Source organism: Rattus norvegicus, chromosome 17 (assembly GCF_021556685.1).
Source record: "Rattus norvegicus strain SHRSP/BbbUtx chromosome 17, alternate assembly SHRSP_T2T, whole genome shotgun sequence".
NCBI classification, from domain to species: domain Eukaryota; kingdom Metazoa; phylum Chordata; class Mammalia; order Rodentia; family Muridae; genus Rattus; species Rattus norvegicus.
In genome coordinates this window covers 40,231,595-40,251,065 of record NC_141550.1, presented here as the reverse complement: position 1 = coordinate 40,251,065, position 19,471 = coordinate 40,231,595, and the positions used below count along the sequence as shown (strand labels likewise).

The 19,471-nt window shown below is 42.5% G+C and overlaps 1 protein-coding gene across 48 annotated transcripts in view; it reads left to right on the top strand.

Annotated features, from left to right (window-relative positions):
- Gpld1 (glycosylphosphatidylinositol specific phospholipase D1) overlaps window positions 1-19,471 on the top strand; it is a 48,104-nt gene that overhangs the window by 6,723 nt on the left and 21,910 nt on the right. For 41 of the 48 annotated variants that reach the window (XM_087590111.1, XM_087590085.1, XM_087590092.1 and 38 more), the window contains 9 exon segments: window positions 3,391-3,446; window positions 8,283-8,361; window positions 10,662-10,759; window positions 11,182-11,292; window positions 12,391-12,439; window positions 13,570-13,624; window positions 17,288-17,395; window positions 17,593-17,620; window positions 17,704-17,843. In XM_087590111.1, coding sequence (XP_087446237.1) covers window positions 3,391-3,446; window positions 8,283-8,361; window positions 10,662-10,759; window positions 11,182-11,292; window positions 12,391-12,439; window positions 13,570-13,624; window positions 17,288-17,395; window positions 17,593-17,620; window positions 17,704-17,843 — 724 coding nt within the window. 48 annotated transcript variants of the gene reach the window in all.

Sequence of the window (19,471 nt, the reverse complement as noted above, 5' to 3'; positions counted from 1 at the left end):
GAGTGAGTCCCTGAGTGGATGTTAGTGGCTCTTATGGGTATGACACATCATTTGAGCTTTAAGATCACCTTAATTTCCATCACTGACCTAAATTGTTTCCCACGGGTTAAGTGGTACCTATTGGCCTTAGGATGCTTGGCTTCGGGGAGGTAAGTCTGAGTGGTTGTTACGATTACAGGAATCCATCTTAGCATCATGGGCGTTCTGAGGAGGCCACACACTCCAATATGTCTGACCTTGAGGGCAGTGGCAGAGTTATCTTGATTGTGCTGGTTAGTTTTTGTCCAGTAGACAAATCTGGGAAGAGGGAATCTCAACTGAGGAAGCGGCTCCATCAGCTGAGCCTGTAGACAAGTCTGTGGGGGCATTTCCTTAACTTCTGATGGATGGAGAGTTCAGTCCACTGTGAGCAGGAGATGTCTGGATGCATAAGAAAGCAGGCTGAGCAAGCACGAGTGAGCCAGCCAGTAAGCAGTGCTCCTCCATGGCCTCTGCCTCAGTTCCTGCCTCCAGGTTCCTGCTTTGAGTTTCTGCCTTGACTTCCCTCAATGAGGGACTGAGATTGGGATGTGTAAGCCAATAAAATCTTTCCTTCCTAAGTTGCTTTTGGTCATGGTTTTTAATCAAACCAGGACATAGTGGATATAGATATGTGGAGGGGGGGGGAAGACTTTTTAAATTTACTTTTTCTAGTTAAGGTCTAACTGACAAAAATAAACTGTAAAAATTAAGGTCTGTGATGTGATATGTTGATAAGCTAATTAAAGTACTTATTACTTTTCATAGTTACCATCTTAAGCATACATGGTAGGTTTCTTCTAACAAAGGGATTTGGTTCTTATGAAATATATTTGTGATTATTTTTATGTGTGAAGAATGTAAAGCAGTTCCTAATACAATCAAAATAAGAGCACATTCTTCAGTGATTTTAAGATTAATTTTGGGTATATTTAATATTCTTGGTTTTCTTTTATTTCAATAAAGACGATACTGTTTTATAGCTAAGCCACCTCTATGGGTTACAGAGAGGGACACGGTTACAGACACAATAGGAAACGTTACCAGCGTAAAGTAGAGTAGACTCTGAGCCCTGGCAGGCAGGGGTCCTAAGATCACAGTTTCCAGTGTAAAAAGATACAAAGGGCCTTGGTTCTGGCCCAGGTCTTCCAGTCTGCAGAGGAGGAATGAATCCACTGCTTAAGGCTCCCTGGTGGGTGGTCTGGCCCAGAATGCTGTGTCCTGACAGTGAGTCAAACATTTACTACTGAAAGAGAGTCAGGGAACAAAGGGAAAGGGACACAGACCTCGACTGTTGCCCTGCTGTAAACGAGACGAGACGTGTAGTTCTGAGGAACCCATGGCACCTGTGTGCTCCACTAAGCTGGAGGGAGGGCAGTGTGATGAATTCTTCAGGATCTTCTAACTCTAAGCTAAAATGACAGAAGCCCAACGAGAACACATGAAAATGAAAATATTTTTTTTTCTTTTTTTTTAAATCCTGGGAGTAGGGGCTGGGGATTTAGCTCAGTGGTAGAGCGCTTACCTAGGAAGCACAAGGCCCTGGGTTCGGTCCCCAGCTCCGAAAAAAAGAACCAAAAAAAAAAAAAAAAAATCCTGGGAGTAGAACAAAAATTCTTAGAGTTTCTGTGTTAGATCCTGATGGATAGTAAGTCCTAATGGACATTTTCAAATCTCTAATCAGGGTGTGACTTATACGAATTGTCCCAGCAATGGGAAGACAGAAAGAAGCAGGAGGAGAACTGTGAGTTCCAGGCCAGCTTAGGTGACAGAGTGAAACCTTTTTTTTTGTTTTTTTTTTTTTTTTGTTTTGTTTTTTAAACCTATGTTTATATACATGAAATAGAATCTGCACAAATTCTAAGATTTTCATATGAAAGGCAACTGAAATTCCACCTTCTATTCACTAATAACTTAGATGACATCGCTCCTTTGTTTTTTGATTTCTTATGTGAGGCCTGAGTGGAAGATTGGTACTTAGGTCAAACCATTTTTAGAATTGTTTTCGTTCAGTGGTTTGTGTTAGGAAAACAGTGGGACCCCAAATCTGGATGATTTGTAAGTTTCGTGACTATATTATTAGGGCATCAATGTATACAGTAGAGGAGTGGCTTTTTTGATTTAAAAAATACTGTGACTCAAGGCTAGAGAGATGTTTTAGAAGTTAAGAGAACCAATTGCTCTCCCGGAGGATCTGGGTTTGATTCTGAGCACATGACAGCTGGTTACTGTCTCTGAAGCTACTCTTCTGGCCTCTGAAGACACTGAATGCATGGGCTTCATAGACATGTATGTAGGCAGAACCCCCATACACTTTAAATCAAATCTTATAAAAAGGAACCTGGTTCACAATAGAAATAGGTGTTGCTGCTCAGTGTGAGTTCCAAGGAGTGTCAACCCTCCCACTTATGCTGAGATTGTGTGGGGGTGGAGTACACAGCTTTCTGAGATAATCCTTCCAAAGTATTTCAATGATGAAACACACTTGGGGACCATTGGTCAGCCGTGCTTTTGGGCCTTTTTTTTTGTATGTGCTTAGGTTTATCTACCCAGCTGTGAGGCAGATACCATGACAGTTTCTGTTTCCCAAGTTCCCCACATGACTGACTGCCCATGTGTCCTCGCTCAGTATTTGCTTTCTGAAGTTCTTTCAGCCAACCTGTAAGGTAGCATTTTGCTTTCATTTCACAGAGGAGGGAAACTGAGGTCTACAGTGTTAGGTAACTTGCCCAAGGTCATGGTTAGTTAAGCAGAAAATTTAAATCGCCATACAAATTTGATTTGTATTCTAATAACATAAATATTTAAAATCATGCCTAAGCTGGACATGATGAAATATGTCTTTATATCCTAATACTTGAGAGGAGGCAGGAGGATCTCTGGGAGTTCAAGACCAGCCTGGTCTACAAACATCCATGCCTGCCAGGGCTACACAGAGAGACCCTGTGCCACACACACACACACACACACCACAAAACCTCAAGTGAGTGTAATCTTACTTTTTATCTTGTTCTCTCCATAGTTTGAAACTAAAAAAAAAGTTGGGTTTTTTGTTTATTTTATTTTATTTTATTTTTTAAAAAGATCTCTACAGGGTAGAGAGATGGTTCAGCAGGTAAAAAGGCTTCATGTTCTCACAGAGGAACCAAGTTCATTTCTAAGCACTTATGTTGGGTGGCTCACAACTGTGCATAACTCCAGTTCCCAAGAATCCTCTGGTCTCGTCTGGCCTCTACGGATTAACTGCAAACACACATATACCCGTACATATACACAGACACATACATACATGTTAAACAGAAGTCTTTTAAAACATGGTCTCTGGTAAATTCTGGAGTTGTACTTAGCTCATATGGAATCCATTTCTTTCAGGACACAGGGCTCTGCAGTTCCTTCAGCTTCAAGATGGACGCATTAACTACAAAGAGGTAGGCAGCTGGATTTCTTGATTGTATTTACATTTTCCTCTGTGGGTGTCAAACAAAAGTCTAGACAGATCCTTAAGTTAATCCTAAGAGTTGTACTTATATCTTTATAAACCTAATGTTGTGGTTATACATGCATGTGTCCAGTGCGACTCAGACATTATATGTGTATGTATACAAATATACATCTGTCCATGTAAATTTAAAATATTTTAGAACTCAAATATTTAAATAATATAATTTATAATTTGAAAACTTGTTCTTTCTTTGCTTTTTGTGATATTTGTAGAACCCAGGGCATTGTGCATTTTCTAGGCAATAACTTTACCAGTGAGCTGCATCTCTGGCCTTTGAAATATTTTGTAACTGATATTTTTGTTGTTGTTCTTATAAAGAGAGGTTGTGCTCAAGAGAAATCACTTATTTTCTAGTATTTTATAGCTCTTTGTTGTACACACCTTTGTCATCAGGAGGAGCAGGGATTCTCTCTCTCTCTCTGTGTGTGTGTGTGTGTGTGTGTGTGTGTGTGTGTGTGTGTGTATGTGTGTAGTATATTGTTGGAAACTGAAGCTAGTGCTATGCATGTAGTAGATTAGAGTTCTAGCCTCAGCTTGAACTTAGGAACTTTATGAGGAATGTGCTGTTTCTGTGTCTCCTCCCCACTGTAGGACTATATGATGGGCCACCTGATCATCCTTACATCACTTTAACCCATTATGTTCTTATGCATTGTTTCTAGTAGTATATGTCTACTGCTGCTGTTGCTGCTACTAATACTATTCTACTAATATTTATCTGATATATAACGTTGTGTGGTATTGATGAGTCTTAAAAACTGACATTGGTAGCAGTAGTTGGCAGTCTTTTGTGACGTCAGAACTGACTCAGCCCATTGGTTTGATGGTAAAGATACTTGCTGCTGAGCCTACCAACCTGAGTCATCCCTGGAACCCAGACAGTAGAAGGGAAAAAACCTACTTCTAAATGTTGCCCTCTGACCTTTGCACAGGGACCATGGTACACATGCACTATTACTGCTGGGCACATAGACACATTAGTATACACCTATCCTTGTGTACTGCAGAGTCAACAGACTTAACACAGTCTCACTTTGGAAAATGCAAATAGCTAAATGTAAAAGGAAGGGCAGATGACAGACAGGCATTAAGCAAGTTCTGGAAAGGTTGTGAGCACAAGCATTTCCTCCTCATTGAATTGGGCTCCGGGTTCCTCAATGGGCTCCTTAAATAATTTATTTTTAACATTGCATTTATTTATCTGTCTTTGGGAGATGTATGTCATCTCTCTGACGCAGGTGAGTTGTTTGCAGCTTCCTGGTGCCCAGCTGTCCCTAACCGGTAGCTTTGTCCTCTGGAATTCTATGGCGCGTCATTATGTGATTTAAAATTCCTGGCCTGGGTGGGGAAGCCCAGTGAGAGATGGTTGCTCAACTGTCCTTCCCTATCAGACAAAGGTAAAGCAAGCATTCCTGACTCGGGACAAAATGGTCCCTCCTCTGAAGTTAGATTTCTGGGACCTGCCTGGAGCAGGGCTGTGCCAGGGCTTGCCTTCCACTTTTGGGGGCAGATGTGAGCCAGGAGGACAGGGACAAAGCCCATATTCATGCATGTGTGTTTCACAGTGCACAAAAGGCAAATAGCTTAATTACTCTTGTATTTTACTGAAAAAATCTTGATAAATATTCAGATTTGATAGTTTTTGCTTTCATAGTTTGCTTCATATTCCTTTTCACCCTTGCCAGTTTTGTAGATAAGCACATTTGGGCCGAGGCAGAAGGATCAGATAAAGGTCTTTTTTTTTTTTTTTTTTTTTTTTGCCTTTTTTTTTCCCCGGAGCTGGGGACCGAACCCAGGACCTTGTGCTTGCTAGGCAAGCGCTCTACCACTGAGCTAAATCCCCAACCCCCTGGTCTTTCTTTACTATATGCTAATCTCTTATATTTTTGGTTGTGAGCCTAGCCTTTAACGGCTGAGCCATCTCTCCAGCCTGTATGCTAGTCTCAAAACCAATTTAAACTATGAAAAACCCTGTCTCACAAAAGGGTGATTTTCTCTAGGCTTAAGTTGGCCTTTTATTATTAATTTATTAATAAGGTACAATATATTTCAAGAGGGTAAAAACATTTCTATTACCTCATCTGTTAATTGCCTACATCTAATAATGTTTTATTATAATAATCCCCTTTCTCTTGATATGAAAGAAAGGCTTAACATACATCCAGTTCCTAAAATGGAGGTTGCTAAGGGTTATTTACTTATTTTTTTAGTGTGTGTGTGTGTGTGTGTGTGTGTGTGTGTGTGTGTGTGTGTACCATGCAGGAGCATGTGGCTGTGGAGGCCATAGAGGGTGTCAGATCTCCTGGAGTTGGAGTTATAGGCTATTCTGAACTCCCTCATGTGGGTTGGGAATTGAGCTCTGGTTCTTTAGAATAGCAACAAGTGCTCTTGACCACTGAACTGCCTCAAGCTTGATATTGATGATTTTTTAAGTGACAGAAGTCCAACTCGCTGGCTGGCGATATGTCTCAGTGAGTAAAGACCCTCTCTACCAAGGCTGAGAACCCGAGTTCAAGCTGCAGAACCCATAAGGATAGAGGGAATGGCTCCTGAAAGCTTCCCTCTGCCCCCAGCATGTGCTGTAGCACACATTTACCCACAGAGTATACACACATATTGCACATCACACATGGATAATAATAATAGTACATATTTTTTTAAAAAAGAAAAGAATTGCACCACCAAACTTGACTGTGGACTGTATCCATCGCTGTCTTTCTGCAGATCACAGAAGCTGTTGGATAAATTATTTAATCTCAGCCAGGGTTTCTACCCTGCCTTCATTCATTCAGTTCCAGGATAAAAGATGTACAACTTTTATTACTATAATGAGCCTTAATCAGCACTAGAGCTGGGCAGATTTCTACCCTCTAAGCTATTAGAATTTGTTTTCCCATCATTAACCCCAAATTATAATTGGCTATGTTCCATCAGGGCTGCTCTTAACTTCAATTGACCAGCCCTTGTGGCCATACTTTCATGGCTCACCTAACCTATGGTGTCTTCCTTCTCTTCATCTTCTCTTTCCCCTCATAGTTCTCCTCAGACCCCAAGCCCGGAAACCCCCAAACCCCTCCTATCTCAATACTGCCCGATATAGACATCTTTATTCACCAATCAGGGATAACTTGGGGAGCAAGGTCACATAGCATCATTTGGGTCTATGTGCAGATTTTCTTGTCCTTGGGGGCAACCAGGCCTTGGGGGCCAGTATTTAGTATTACAATACATAGCAAAAGACCAAATCTCAACAGAAGCCCTGGAGCTAGCTTATGCAGAGGAACTAATGGCCAGAAGCTAGAGAAGTGGTTGTCACACTAAGAGCCCAAGGAGGAGTTCCAGCTGTATCTAGAAATGTCTAGAAAGGCTTCCAGGAACATCACTCACAACAGTACTGAAAACTTCACGTCTGCGTGCCTGTTGTCACAGCCACTGCCATGGTGGCTAGCTAGCTGCAGATTCAACAGACTTAATGCAGTCTTGCTCTGGAAAAAAACAAATCCATCTTGACTACCAGTTCCAGCCCTTATAACCTCAGCCCTGCTCCCAGTGAACTTGATGTTCATGCTCTGCCTGCAGCAGATGTTTGCTGGTGCCCCACCAGGAGCCCCACATCCTGCTGCAGAGAACTCTCAGGCTCCCAAGCTAGTAGGAGAAGCAGAAGGGCTCTGTGGCAGAGGTAGGGTGGTGTCAAGTGCTCTAGAGACTCAGTTTCTGTTTCCCAGCCTGTGGTCTGAGCTAGACACACACATTTGGGTCAACAAAGAACAGAGTCAGCAAGTTCAGCAGAGACCATTCTAGAGAAAAAGCCTGTTATCCACTGTCAAATCCTTGTCAAAGGGAAAGGACATTTTTGTAACCCTCTGAAGCACAAGGGAAAAATGAAAGAGGGGTAGGTAAAGCCCAAGGAATATAACCTTGCACGTGAACACAGCACTTGTTGTTGCTACGTATACATTTGTATTAAAGTGTGTGTGTGTGAGGGGGGCGGTTTCTAGACAAGATTTCTCTGTACCCCTGGGTGTCCTTGCTCTGAAGACCAGGCTGGCCTCAAACTCACAGAAATCTACTTGCTTGCCTCTGCCTCCCAAGTGCTGGGATTAAAGGCATGCACATCAACTGCCCAGCATGTGTGTGGTGTGTGTGTGTGTGTGTGTGTGTGTGTGTGTGTGTGTGTGTACATGTATGTATCTATATATTTCTCATTTCACTGTAGATCATTGAAAATCTTGTCATAGGCCAATTTTGGATCAGCTGACTAACTTTAGAGAAGGCCAGGCATGGTGTTTTGTCCAAGCCTGTAACTCTGGCACTCCAATGATGGAGTAGGGTGGATCAGGAACTCGAGGTCCTCTTAGGCTACATAGCAACTTCAGGACAGTTGGGCTACAGGAGATCTTGTGTCAGAAAACAAAAACACATAAAGAAGAAAAAAAATTTAAAATAGACTTAGTAGAATTCTACTCCATTGGAGAAACACAAATAGAAAATGAAAGATAGTAAAATTTAAACAGGTGGGTTTTTGCTACCTTTCAAATTTGCCCTTTACACAGGAAAGATCCTGAAGTTGCTGTATATGATACATAGTGTATGCTGGTGAAATATGCATGTTTATTTTTAACATTAAGTTACTCCTGCCTGCCATTCCCTTCATCTCTTTATGTCTGGTGTAGTTCTAGTCTTTCCTAGTGGGAGACACATGGGTCTGACTCTCCCAGCCTGCCGACTCTGCTCCTCTAATTTCTGCATTCTCTTGTTTCAGCTGCTCTTAGAACACCAGGATGCATATCAGGCAGGGACGGTGTTTCCTGATGCCTTTTACCCTAGCATCTGCAAACAAGGTAAGGGGGTGTTTTCAGAGGGAGTGATGTCAGATTTGCTGGTTAACAGGAGTTTAAAATTGTATATTTCAGAAGCGGGGTTGGGGGGGAGCGCTCGGTGGTTAAAAGTGTATTCTGCTCTTGTAGAAAATGAGGTTTTGTTTCCCTGCACCCATGTTGGGTGACTCATAACCACCTGTAACTTGGGCTCCAGGGCATCTGACACCTTTTTCTGGCCTCTGTAGGCACCTGCACTGGCATGCACATCCTACACAGACAAACACATACACATAATTAAAAATAAATACAAGTTTATATATAAGCATATATGTGTAAAAGTGTTCACCACTGACTTTAACTGCTTGGCAATAGACATCCTGGGAATTTTGCTTTGTGGTGATATCTGGTCTGTATGTCTCTGCTTGCCTTACCACTTCGTGGGAACCCAGCTTGTGACTCTCAAAACTCTCAAAAGGTTACCTACAGTCTCAGTTCTGTGTCTGCGCTCGCTACAGCAACCTCCTCTCTGGGTTGTTGTTGATATTAATGAAACTACTACCCAGTGCTATGAAGCTCTAAGCTAGCTGAATACTTTGAGGGGAATTTAGTAAGAGCACCATTCCTAAAGGTCACCACAGACGATGCAGGGGAATGATTACTTCATTGTGTTGGGGCACCTTCATGGAGGGGCCACTTGACAGGAATTTGTAGCTAAAGGGTTAAAGCCTTCCATCCTACAGCAGAGGAACTGCGAAAATAAATCCTTAGACCTCTCATCTCCTCCTTTTCTCTTCTCTCATTACGGATTCTGTCAATTGGCCAATCCCAACCCCAACCAAAGCCAGGGCACAAAGAAGCCAGCAGAAACGCCTGAGTGCTGGTATTGAAGGTGTGCACCGCCATCACTTAACAATCTAGTTTAACAACGGTGAAACCCTGAGGCGCTCCTACCTCCTGTACTCAGGAGTCCAAGCACCTGCCCTCACATGCACACCTTACATAGTCGAACACATAAGTCTTTAAGCTAAACTTGGCATTTTTTGTGTTTATAAATACTTCTTTCTGTTTTCCTCTCTGTTTGTCACTTTTCAGTACTATTGTTGCCTGTGGGTCATAGCTCTTATCTCTAACCTACTATTTCTCACTTGGCATATCCTAAGCACCATTCAGAGAGGCCTTCTGTCCTTTGATCCTCTGACAGTCCCTTGAAACACTAGCAAAAACATGAAAAAAAAAGAAATATTTTGATCATTAAATTTAAGAAGCACTGTTCAATGTGTGCCTTCAAAATAGATAAACCACAACACCCTACACTAAGAAGTGCAGATATCTATCTATCTATCTATCTATCTATCTATCTATCTATCTATCTATCTATCTCATCTATCTTTCTCATCTATCTATCATCTACCTATCATCAATCTTTCCCTCCCTCCCTCCTTCCTTCCCTACTTCTCTTTCCCCACTTTCTTTTGATAGAGTCTTGTGTAGGCCAGGTCTGGCCTCAAACTCACCATGTAGCTGTGGATGACCTTGAACTGCTGATCCTCCTGCCTCTGCTTCCAGCTTTTAAAAAAAGATTTACTTATTTACTATATATATGTACACTGTAGCTGTCTTCAGACGCACCAGAAGAGGCCATCAGATCCATTACAGATGGTTGTGAGCCACCAGGTGGTTGCTGGGATTTGAACTCAGGACCTCTGGAAGAGCAGGCAGTGCTCTAACCACCGAGCCATCTCTTCCACCTTCTGAGTGTTGGGAGTGCAAATGTGTGCCACCATGCTTGGCTTCCCACAGTTTCAAAAGCCAGCTTATACTCTCCTATTCACTATAAAGAGCAGAGCCAGAATACGACAGAGAAAAGTTACTTACAATGAGTAACAGGGAGGGTGTGTGTGAGAGACAGCTCAGTGAGCGAGCGTCCTTGCTTCCAGGTCTAATGATCTGAGTTCAACCCCTCATAGTGAGTTCAATTCCACATAGTGGAAGGAGAAAATGGATTCCTGCAAGTTTTTTGATGTATATGCAAACAGACATAGCACGAACAAGTGTAATAACCACAATCATAAAGATAAATGAAAGGAGAGCGACATGGGATACGATATCAGATGTAGCACATCCTTGTTGAAGGGTTGTTTGAGTGACTCTTCTATTATACCTGGTCCTTATGCTCCTGATATGTCCTTGGAGCAAGAACAGAGGGAGTAGGGATTGGAGGGAAAGTGAAGGGAGCCAGCAACATAGTGGGTGGTCATGGGAGATTTGAGGAGACTCTCAACATTTTACGCTCCACAGCCAACCTTTTTTTGTTTTATCAGGAAAATTCCATGAAGTGTCTGAGAGTACTCACTGGACTCCATTTCTTAATGCCAGCATTCATTATATTCGGGAGAACTACCCTCTGCCCTGGGAGAAGGTAGGCATGCCCTCTGACCTCCATCGAGTCACCGCTGCACTGCCAAGTACTGCTGGGTTCACCCCATTTGGAATCTCTGCTCCCCAGGATAGGATAGCTGACTGCCACTTGGCCTGCAGTGCTGTGCACAGGGACGTAGCAGAGGCCTGGTCAATACTTAAAAAGTTATCTGAGAAAAGCTTGGGAATTTTTACTTGGCCATTTAGCTCCATTGCTAATAAATCTGAAAACCTTCTGAGACACTGCGCAGTATTCCAGAAAGTCTTATGTACTTTCCAAAATCAGAAGCCGAGTGATCTGCCTGCTTCTAGTTCTTTGTGAAGTCTCAGTAATGGAAATTAATTTGTGTTTGTTAAAGCCTTTCAGGGAATCATCATAAAATAATACAACACGTAAGACTTGAATTTTCTCTTTTGACCCAGGACACAGAGAAGTTGGTGGCTTTCTTGTTTGGAGTCACCTCCCACATGGTCGCTGATGTCAGCTGGCACAGCCTGGGTATTGAACAAGGGTTCCTCAGGACAATGGGAGCTGTGAGTACATATCGCCATGAGGGTGCCACTGCCACACCCTGATCAAAACCGGGTAGGGTGAGGAGTACCTCAGAGATAGAGCGCTTGCTTAACATGAAAAGCCCTGGACTTGATCCCCAAATCTACAAACAAGACTGGATTATTTTTAAAGAAAAGGAAAACTTTAGATTGTTCTCACATCTTGTGGAAATAAGCCAAAGTGGCTTCTGGTTAGAGTTTTGTCTTTTGAAAAAAGTTGTTATTGTTAATTCCTTTCATTGTTACCGACCTTAAAGACACATCCACAAGAATGAAATGGACTAAGGTGATGGAAACAGGAACAGATGTGTCTCTGCAGCGTCTTTGAGGCTGTGTGTCTGAATAAGGAAAGAATTGTCACTTGGTTCTGTTCAAAAGAGTTAGCTCTCTAACAGAAGATTGCAGTCTCTCCTAATATCTAAGCCGAAAGACCCTACTGACTGTTAGTTGCTTTATTTGACTTTTGCCACTTTAAATTAAGATTTCAATCTTAATTTTTATTTTACGTGTATGGATATTTTGTCTGCATGTATGTCTATGCAACATGCGTAGACAACGCTTGCAGAGGTCAGGATAGGGCATTGGATCTCTCTGGGGTTGTGGTTACAGTTGTAGGGCTGAGGATCAAACTCAGGTCCTCCAGGAGCGTGACCAGAGCTCTTAACTACTGAACCATCTCTCCATAGCATATAAGATAATGGGTTTCATCATGATGGTTTGTATACATACATGTCAGTTCACCTTGCGCCTTGCTCATCTTTATGCCTCTTAGAAGCCTCCACCCACGTTAGTTGCTATTGACTCCATTCTATTGGACCTGTAATCGTGGACTCCAGTGGAAAAATTGTCCACCCCAGGGAGACAAAACTGTCTGCAGCAGTCATGATGCAGCTCAATGGAGAACACAGACAAGAGGGAGAATGCTAGTGTGAAGACCAAACACCAAGATACACTTCTGCAGTGCCCTGGGAGAGGCTGTCCCCTCCCCTCGGCTTGTCTGATTTGGGGTGACATTCTGGGTCTGCGACTCATGGGACTGTGGTCCATGGCATTCACCACATACTTCTGTTTGTTCCTCAGATTGATTTTTACGACTCTTATTCTGAGGCTCATTCGGCTGGTGATTTTGGTACTGTTTATTCATTTCTTTCATATATCAATTACTTTTTTTTTTGTTAGTGTGCATGCGAGTGTGTGTGTGTGTGTGTGTGTGTGTGTGTGTGTGTGTGTGTGTGCGTGCATCTGTGTTGTCATGTGCATGATGTGTCTGTATGTGTCCTGTGAGCCACAATGTACAGGTGTGAAGGTAAAGGGCCGCTTTATGGAGTGAGTGGTTCCTTCCACCTTTCTGTGGGCTCTGGGAATTGAACTCAGGTTGCCAGCCTTACATAGCAAGAACTTTTACCTATTGAACCACCCTGCCAACCTTATATGTTAAATAATTTTCTAATTTTAATGGAAAAGTTTATTTAGAACATAATATAGCACATTCAACATGGAGATACTTTTCTTTTTTTCCTTTTCTTTTCTGTTCTCTTCTTTTCTTTTTTTGAGACAGGGTGTCTGTGTTGTCCTAGCTGTTCTAGAACTCTAGCTTTGAACTCACAGAGATCCTCCTGCCTCTGCCTCCAAGTGCTGGGTTTAAAGGCGTGTACAACCATGCCAAACTAAGGGCCAGAGTTTTAAGTGGGTATATTAATGTATTTTTGTTTAAAAATGTGTATTTTGTTGTTGACATGATTTTATGAGAAATGTTTACGTTTATGTTGGATCCAATGACTAGATCAGTCTTAGTCACCTGTATTTCAGCTTTCAATTGTGGAATGCTTTTTTCCTGTAGCAATTTTCTTTAAATATAATTATTTGCAAAGACTTGTGTAGTCTACCTTAAAATAAAATAAAATAAACTCAAAGCTAGGCGTGGTGGCACACACCTGTAATCCCAGCAGTTGGGGAGCTGAGACAGGAGGATTACTGTAAATTGAAAGGCAGCATTAAGCAGAGTGAACACAGGCCAGCCAAGGCTACACAGAGAGATCCTGTTAAAACAAGTGAAAAATAGCTAACAGAATTATTTCACTACTCATTCTTAATTCATTCATGTCACTAGCTAAGATTTTTAAAAGAGAGCCTTTTCTTCAAGAAAGACCTGAAACAGAATGAGAAGCCGTGGGAATGGTCTGCTTTGTGGGAACGTGTGCTGGAAGAAGCTGTCTTGTTACTAACCCACAGATTGTAAATATTTTTCTTTTGCTGTAGGAGGAGATGTGTTGAGCCAGTTTGAATTTAATTTTAATTACCTCTCACGGCGCTGGTAAGACCAACATTCTTTGAAACATGTGGTGCCAAAATGGCATTTATGACTTGCTCCATTTGTTTTTTAGTTTATAGCTTATTTTCCCACTGGCGTGTGTGTGTGTGTGTGTGTGTGTGTGTGTGTGTGTGTGTGTGTGTGTGTGTATGCGCGTGCATAATTTCATCTTTGTTACTAGGTAATGAACCTAGGGCCTTCTGGATGCTAGGCAACTACTTTATTACTTTGCTAAGTCCCTAGCTGTTGCTGCTGCTGCTGCTGCTTCCCCTCTTCCTCCTCCTCTTCTTCCTTCCTCCCTTCTCTTCTTCTTCTTCCTCCTCTTCTTCCTTCTTTTACAATGTTTAAATATTTGAGACAGGGTCTAACCAAGTGTCTCAGGTTAGCCTTGAACTAACTATAAGGAGGCAGGCTTTGACCTTGGGGCCTCTCTTGTTTCAGCCTCTTAAGCAGCCTGGGTTACCACTTCTAGTTTTGTTAGTGTTTTTGAATAGTGTTCTAGATACACAGCTTCTAATCTCTCACCATTTTGTCAAGTTACTTCTTAAATTATCTCTGTGCACTTTGTAGTGTGTATTAGCACTTAGGGTGTGTTTTATTCATTACTGGGGTTTTTTGTTGTTGTTTTTGTTTTGTTTTGTTTTTCAGTTTTACAAGACAAGGTTTCTCTGTGTAGCCCTGGCTGTCCTGGAAGTCACCCTGCAGGTCAGGCTGGCCTCAAAGCCAGAGATCCTGCCTTTCTTTGCCTCCTAAGTGCTGGGATTAATCCATTGTAGTTATCTACATTTGTTCTCCTTGGTTATGTGTGCTTCTGCTGTCTTTTAAAAGAAATAGTCTACCTTTAAGGCATTCTGTGTAGTCTCCTCTGTGTAGTCTCCTAACACTTATATGGTTTTAAAAAATATTTACTCTTATTTGTGTGTGTGTGTGTGTGTGTGTGTGTGTGTGTGTGTGTGTAACACATGCAGTTGTTTGTTAAGGCTGTATGTGAGCTGGATCCCCTTAAACTGCAGTTATAGGTGGTTGTGAGTTATCTGATGTTGGGAAATAAACCTGGGTCTTCTGGGAGATCAGAAAGACTTTTCTTTTTACATTTAATTTATCTGGGATTTTTTTTTTTTGTAAACTGAAGTATAAATCTAGTTTTATTTTTCCATAGAGGTGGCTGAGTGTTCTAAAACTAGCTTCTCATTTATCTACTCTTGCCTCCCTGGTCTGGAGCAAGCCTGTGTGCTTTCCTTTCTCTCCTCTTGACCAGAGTTACTGTCCCTTAGGAACACCGCTTCTTTCTGTCCCTGTGACTTTACTGTAGGTCAACTTCTAAAAGGGCAGAGTTTCCTATTGGTCTTCCGACTTAGTGACCATTAAATTGTGAAACGACACCATGACAAAGGTAACTGAAAAAAGAAAGTATTTAATTAGGGACTTGCTTATAGTGTCAGAGTCCATGGCTGTCATAATGGGGAGTGTGGTGGCAGAGAGAGAGAGAGAGAGAGAGAGAGAGAGACAGACAGACAGACAGACAGACAGACAGAGACAGAGAGACAGACAGAGACAGAGAGACAAACAGAGACAGACAGAGAGACACATACACACACACACACAGAGAGAGAGAGAGAGAGAGAGAGAGAGAGAGAGAGAGAGAGAGAGAGAGAGAGAGAGAGCGCCAGCCACAGAGAGACAGAACCATAGAGAGATAGAAGCAGACAGGCAGACAGACACTGGACCTGGACTAGAACCAAACATTTAAATATGTGAGCCTATGGAGTCCATTTTTATTCAAATTATCTCCCTTCTTCAAAAGTACATTTTATCTTTGTTCTTTTTGATGGAATTTAGGATAAGGCTAATGTGTTTCAGGAAAAACTTGTTGGAATTTTGATGAAAGTTTATTGACTATAGCACAGCTCTGCTTCAGCAGAGAGACATCTTTGAGTAGTGGATGAAGGTTAACACAAACACTCACAGTTGCTCGAAGGGTCGAGAGTGAGTGCTGTGAAGCGACTGAGACACCTGTATCACTCAAACCCAAGACTCAGGGACCTTCTCCGAAGAGGGAGTGGAAAGACTGTGAGAGCCAGGGGCCGGGGAGGACTCTCTAGGGTGAATGCTTGCACAAGAGCAAGCCAGTCAGCATTCCAGTCCAGCATGGAGAACAGGGGTGGGGAAGGTTGCAGTGCGGGGGGGGGGTGGGGGGTGGGGGGTGGGGGGTGACTGTCACTCACTGCAGAGGAGGCACTGACAGTTCATGGCTACTAGGGGAGTTTTCCTTGGGGACACAGCTGACCACACTCAGGTAGATGGCCTTGTGTCCACACTCATCTGTCTGCTCCCTACCATCAAAGCCCTGTAGCTTCTGAGGTTCAGCAGACGCCAACCAGAGTCAGGCTGGCTCTTGTCTTTGCTTGCCTTCCAAAGATTCTACTTTCTGTTTGGGACTGGACTTTGGAATTATTATTTTATTTTATTACTTTCTTGCTTGCTTAGTGATTCATTAAAACAAATATTTTTGTTACTTCTTTTTGCCTGTTAAGCCATTTTTTTTGAAAAGGTGCTCTTATAAGCTAAAAATGGCTGTCTTAATTCCTTCTTGTTAATACACACAAATCAATTTTAATCTTTTTTTGTTTTTTTTCTTCTATTTTATTATGGGTTATTATTAGATTTTATTTGTTATATTCTTGTTTAGTCTGAGGATTTTGAGGTTGAAATAAAAATGGCTCTATAAATCTGATTTTAAAATACTGCTCTCCTTCCAGCTAAATAGTTAATGTCTATGAGCCAAAAACTGGGCCCAGAGTTCTTTCTCTGGCTTTCTTCTGTGCATCTAAATGAACACATCTGAGAGGGGAGACATATCTGGTGTTCATACCTGTAAGTCCAACACTCAGGGGGCTGAGGCAGGAAGACTGCTGCAAATTCGAAGACAGCCTGGGATACACAGAGAGTTCTAGTCCATACTTGGTTACAGAGTAAGACACTATTTAAAAGAACCAAACACTATTTAAAAGAACCACACATATCCAAGTACAACTCTATACCCCACACACCAGACACAGGCACCAGACAAACATACACACACAGACACGCACACACAGACACACAAACACACTCACAGACACACACACAAACACACAGCACATACACACACATACACACACATACACACACAGACATACACACAGACATACACACAGACATACACACACACATGCATGCACACGAACACTCACGCGGGCACACATACAGGTTCATGAAGACATACACATTAAGAATTCATAAGACTAATTTTCATGAACTCTGAATTCACAAAATTGAACACTTTTTTACACTTGATGATTTCTAATATTTAAATATCTTTTCATAAATAGTTGACTAAGGCACCTGTTTTTTGTTGTTGTTGTTGTTGTTGTTGTTGTTTGCATCATTGAGAAAATTACTGTCCCTGTGAGACTCAGTCTCCTTTTATGTAAAATGGGAATATAATGGTACCAATCCCTAAGTGTCACTGGCAAAGTTAAATGACCAATGCTGGTGCTGGTGAAGACTGTTGAGTATGTGACACACAGAGTCAGTCATGGGGCACTGGGAGCTCGTGGAGCTCCTGCAGTTGTTCCTGTTGTCTTCAGTGACAGAACCCAAACCCTCTCTTTCATCTTAACTCAGGTACGTGCCCATCCAAGATCTTCTGAGAATTTATGATAATCTCTACGGTCGGAAAGTCATCACCAAGAATGTCATTGTTGATTGCACATACCTTCAGTTCCTGGAAATGTAAGTGTGAACCAGAAGGGAGCTTGCAGCTGACTCACGGGACCTTTCCATAGTTTGGTTCCAGGAGTGCATTTGAAATTTATAGATTTCTCGTCTGTAAGGCAGGTGAATGATAGAAGCACGTGGCTGTCTCTTTGCTACTTGATTCATTTTTCTATAGAAATTGCAGCTCATGAAGATTCCTATTTGTATTATAGGCACGGGGAGATGCTAGCTGTTTCCAAGGTAAAGACATGCGTTTTCTGAATCTTGCCTGAAGGATTGTATGTAGCCAGTGCAATGCCTTACTCCCTCTGCTCCTGCTGCAGCTCTATTCCACATACTCTACGAAGTCCCCATTTCTGGTGGAACAGTTCCAAGACTATTTCCTCGGAGGTCTAGATGACATGGCCTTCTGGTCCACGAACATTTACCGTTTGACCAGCTTTATGCTGGAGAACGGGACCAGGTGAGTTCTGCCTTACTAGGTTCCCCACACAAAGCTCAGAGTTTCCCGTTGATGAAACAAAAATCAAAGGAAGACAATCTCAGAAGTGTTGTCTGAAGTCATTTGGGGGGAAACAATGGAGATTATGAACTCTCTAAAACCTGACTGGGGGGCAACTTGGTAAATGCCTTTCAAGTTTTAGGGACAGAGGGACAGAGGAGCAGACATGGCAGAACTGAGAAGAAGCTCACACACACCTCCCCCGTGCTCCAAAACCAAACCAATGGTGGGTGGTTTGTAGAGTACAGGTTCTGCAGGAGACAGATGGAGGGCATAGGTGGGGTTGCTGCTTAGCTTGTCCTGGGAGAGCATCACCTTTGTTTTGTCATCTTCCAGACCAGAGCTACTCAGAGACCAGACACAGTTAGATCTTTAGGAAGAACTGCCCCTAGGTCCCGGGAAGCCACTGTTGATCAGAGAAACTGCACATCACATCACTGGCATTGGGCATATATCTCCCCCCAGCTGAGCTGCAGGGATGCTGGGAGTAAGAAGGGTAGGAGATTTGATGAAGCCCCTGCTACAGGGAAGAGGTGGCACTTGGAGCGTGGCTGGGCCTGCAGATCCAGCAGTGCAGATGCTGGATCCCTTTGCACAAGAGCTATTCCCCAGAGCTGGTTCCAGGTCAGGAACTCGGAGTGTGGGTGTTGATAAATTGATAATAATATGTGACGTGTTCTTGAAGACCTTTGCAATACTCACACATTATCAATCAAATTTGCACATTGTTGATTCAAAATGAAATTCTCTATAGTGCTAAGATTGACTTCTGCCTAATCCATGCAAATTTACTTGAAAGACTCAAGAATCGGGATGGTTTGGTAGGGATTAGCAATCTAATATACATCCTATTTAATTTAACCTATTTTGTTAGGCGCTGTGCATCCATGTGTATAGGCGTGTTTGCATGTGTGTGCATGTGCATGCATGAGGAGATCTGAGGTTGATGTGAGTGTCTTCCTCAGTTCCCTCTTACCTTATACCTTGTAACATGGTCCCTGGCTGAACTCTGAGCTCTCTTATTACAGATAATCTGACTAACTATCTCATTTGGAGATCTCATGTCTCCATCCTCTGAGCACTGACATTTCAGGTTAGCTCACCTTTCATTTATGTGAGTTCTGGAGATCCAAACCCTGGTCCTCACATTTAGACAGCAAGTGTTTCACCCTCTGATGATCTCCCTAGCTTCAAAGTCTTATTTAAATAATGAGCAAAATCTCAAGTCAAACCTCTAATCCCTTGCAGTGGAATTTAGTGTGTGTGTGTGTGTGTGTGTGTGTGTGTGTGTGTGTGTGTGTGTGTGTGTGTGTGTACATATTCAGAAGCCAATGCTCTCCTTTGAGTTTTGACTCAGGGTCTGTTATTATCTGGCAGCTAGGCAGACTGCCCATGGAGCTCCAGGGGTCTGCTTGACTCTTCAAACCCCCATGGCAGGCCATGTGTGCTAGGAATCACACACAGGTCCTCATATCTACAACAGCTGACTGACTCATCTTTCTGGCCTGGCTGAGAGTGTTTAGGAGCCGGCAGCCTGGATGCAAAGAGGGTGGGGTTTGGAATTGGAGACTCTTCCTTCCCACTGAGGT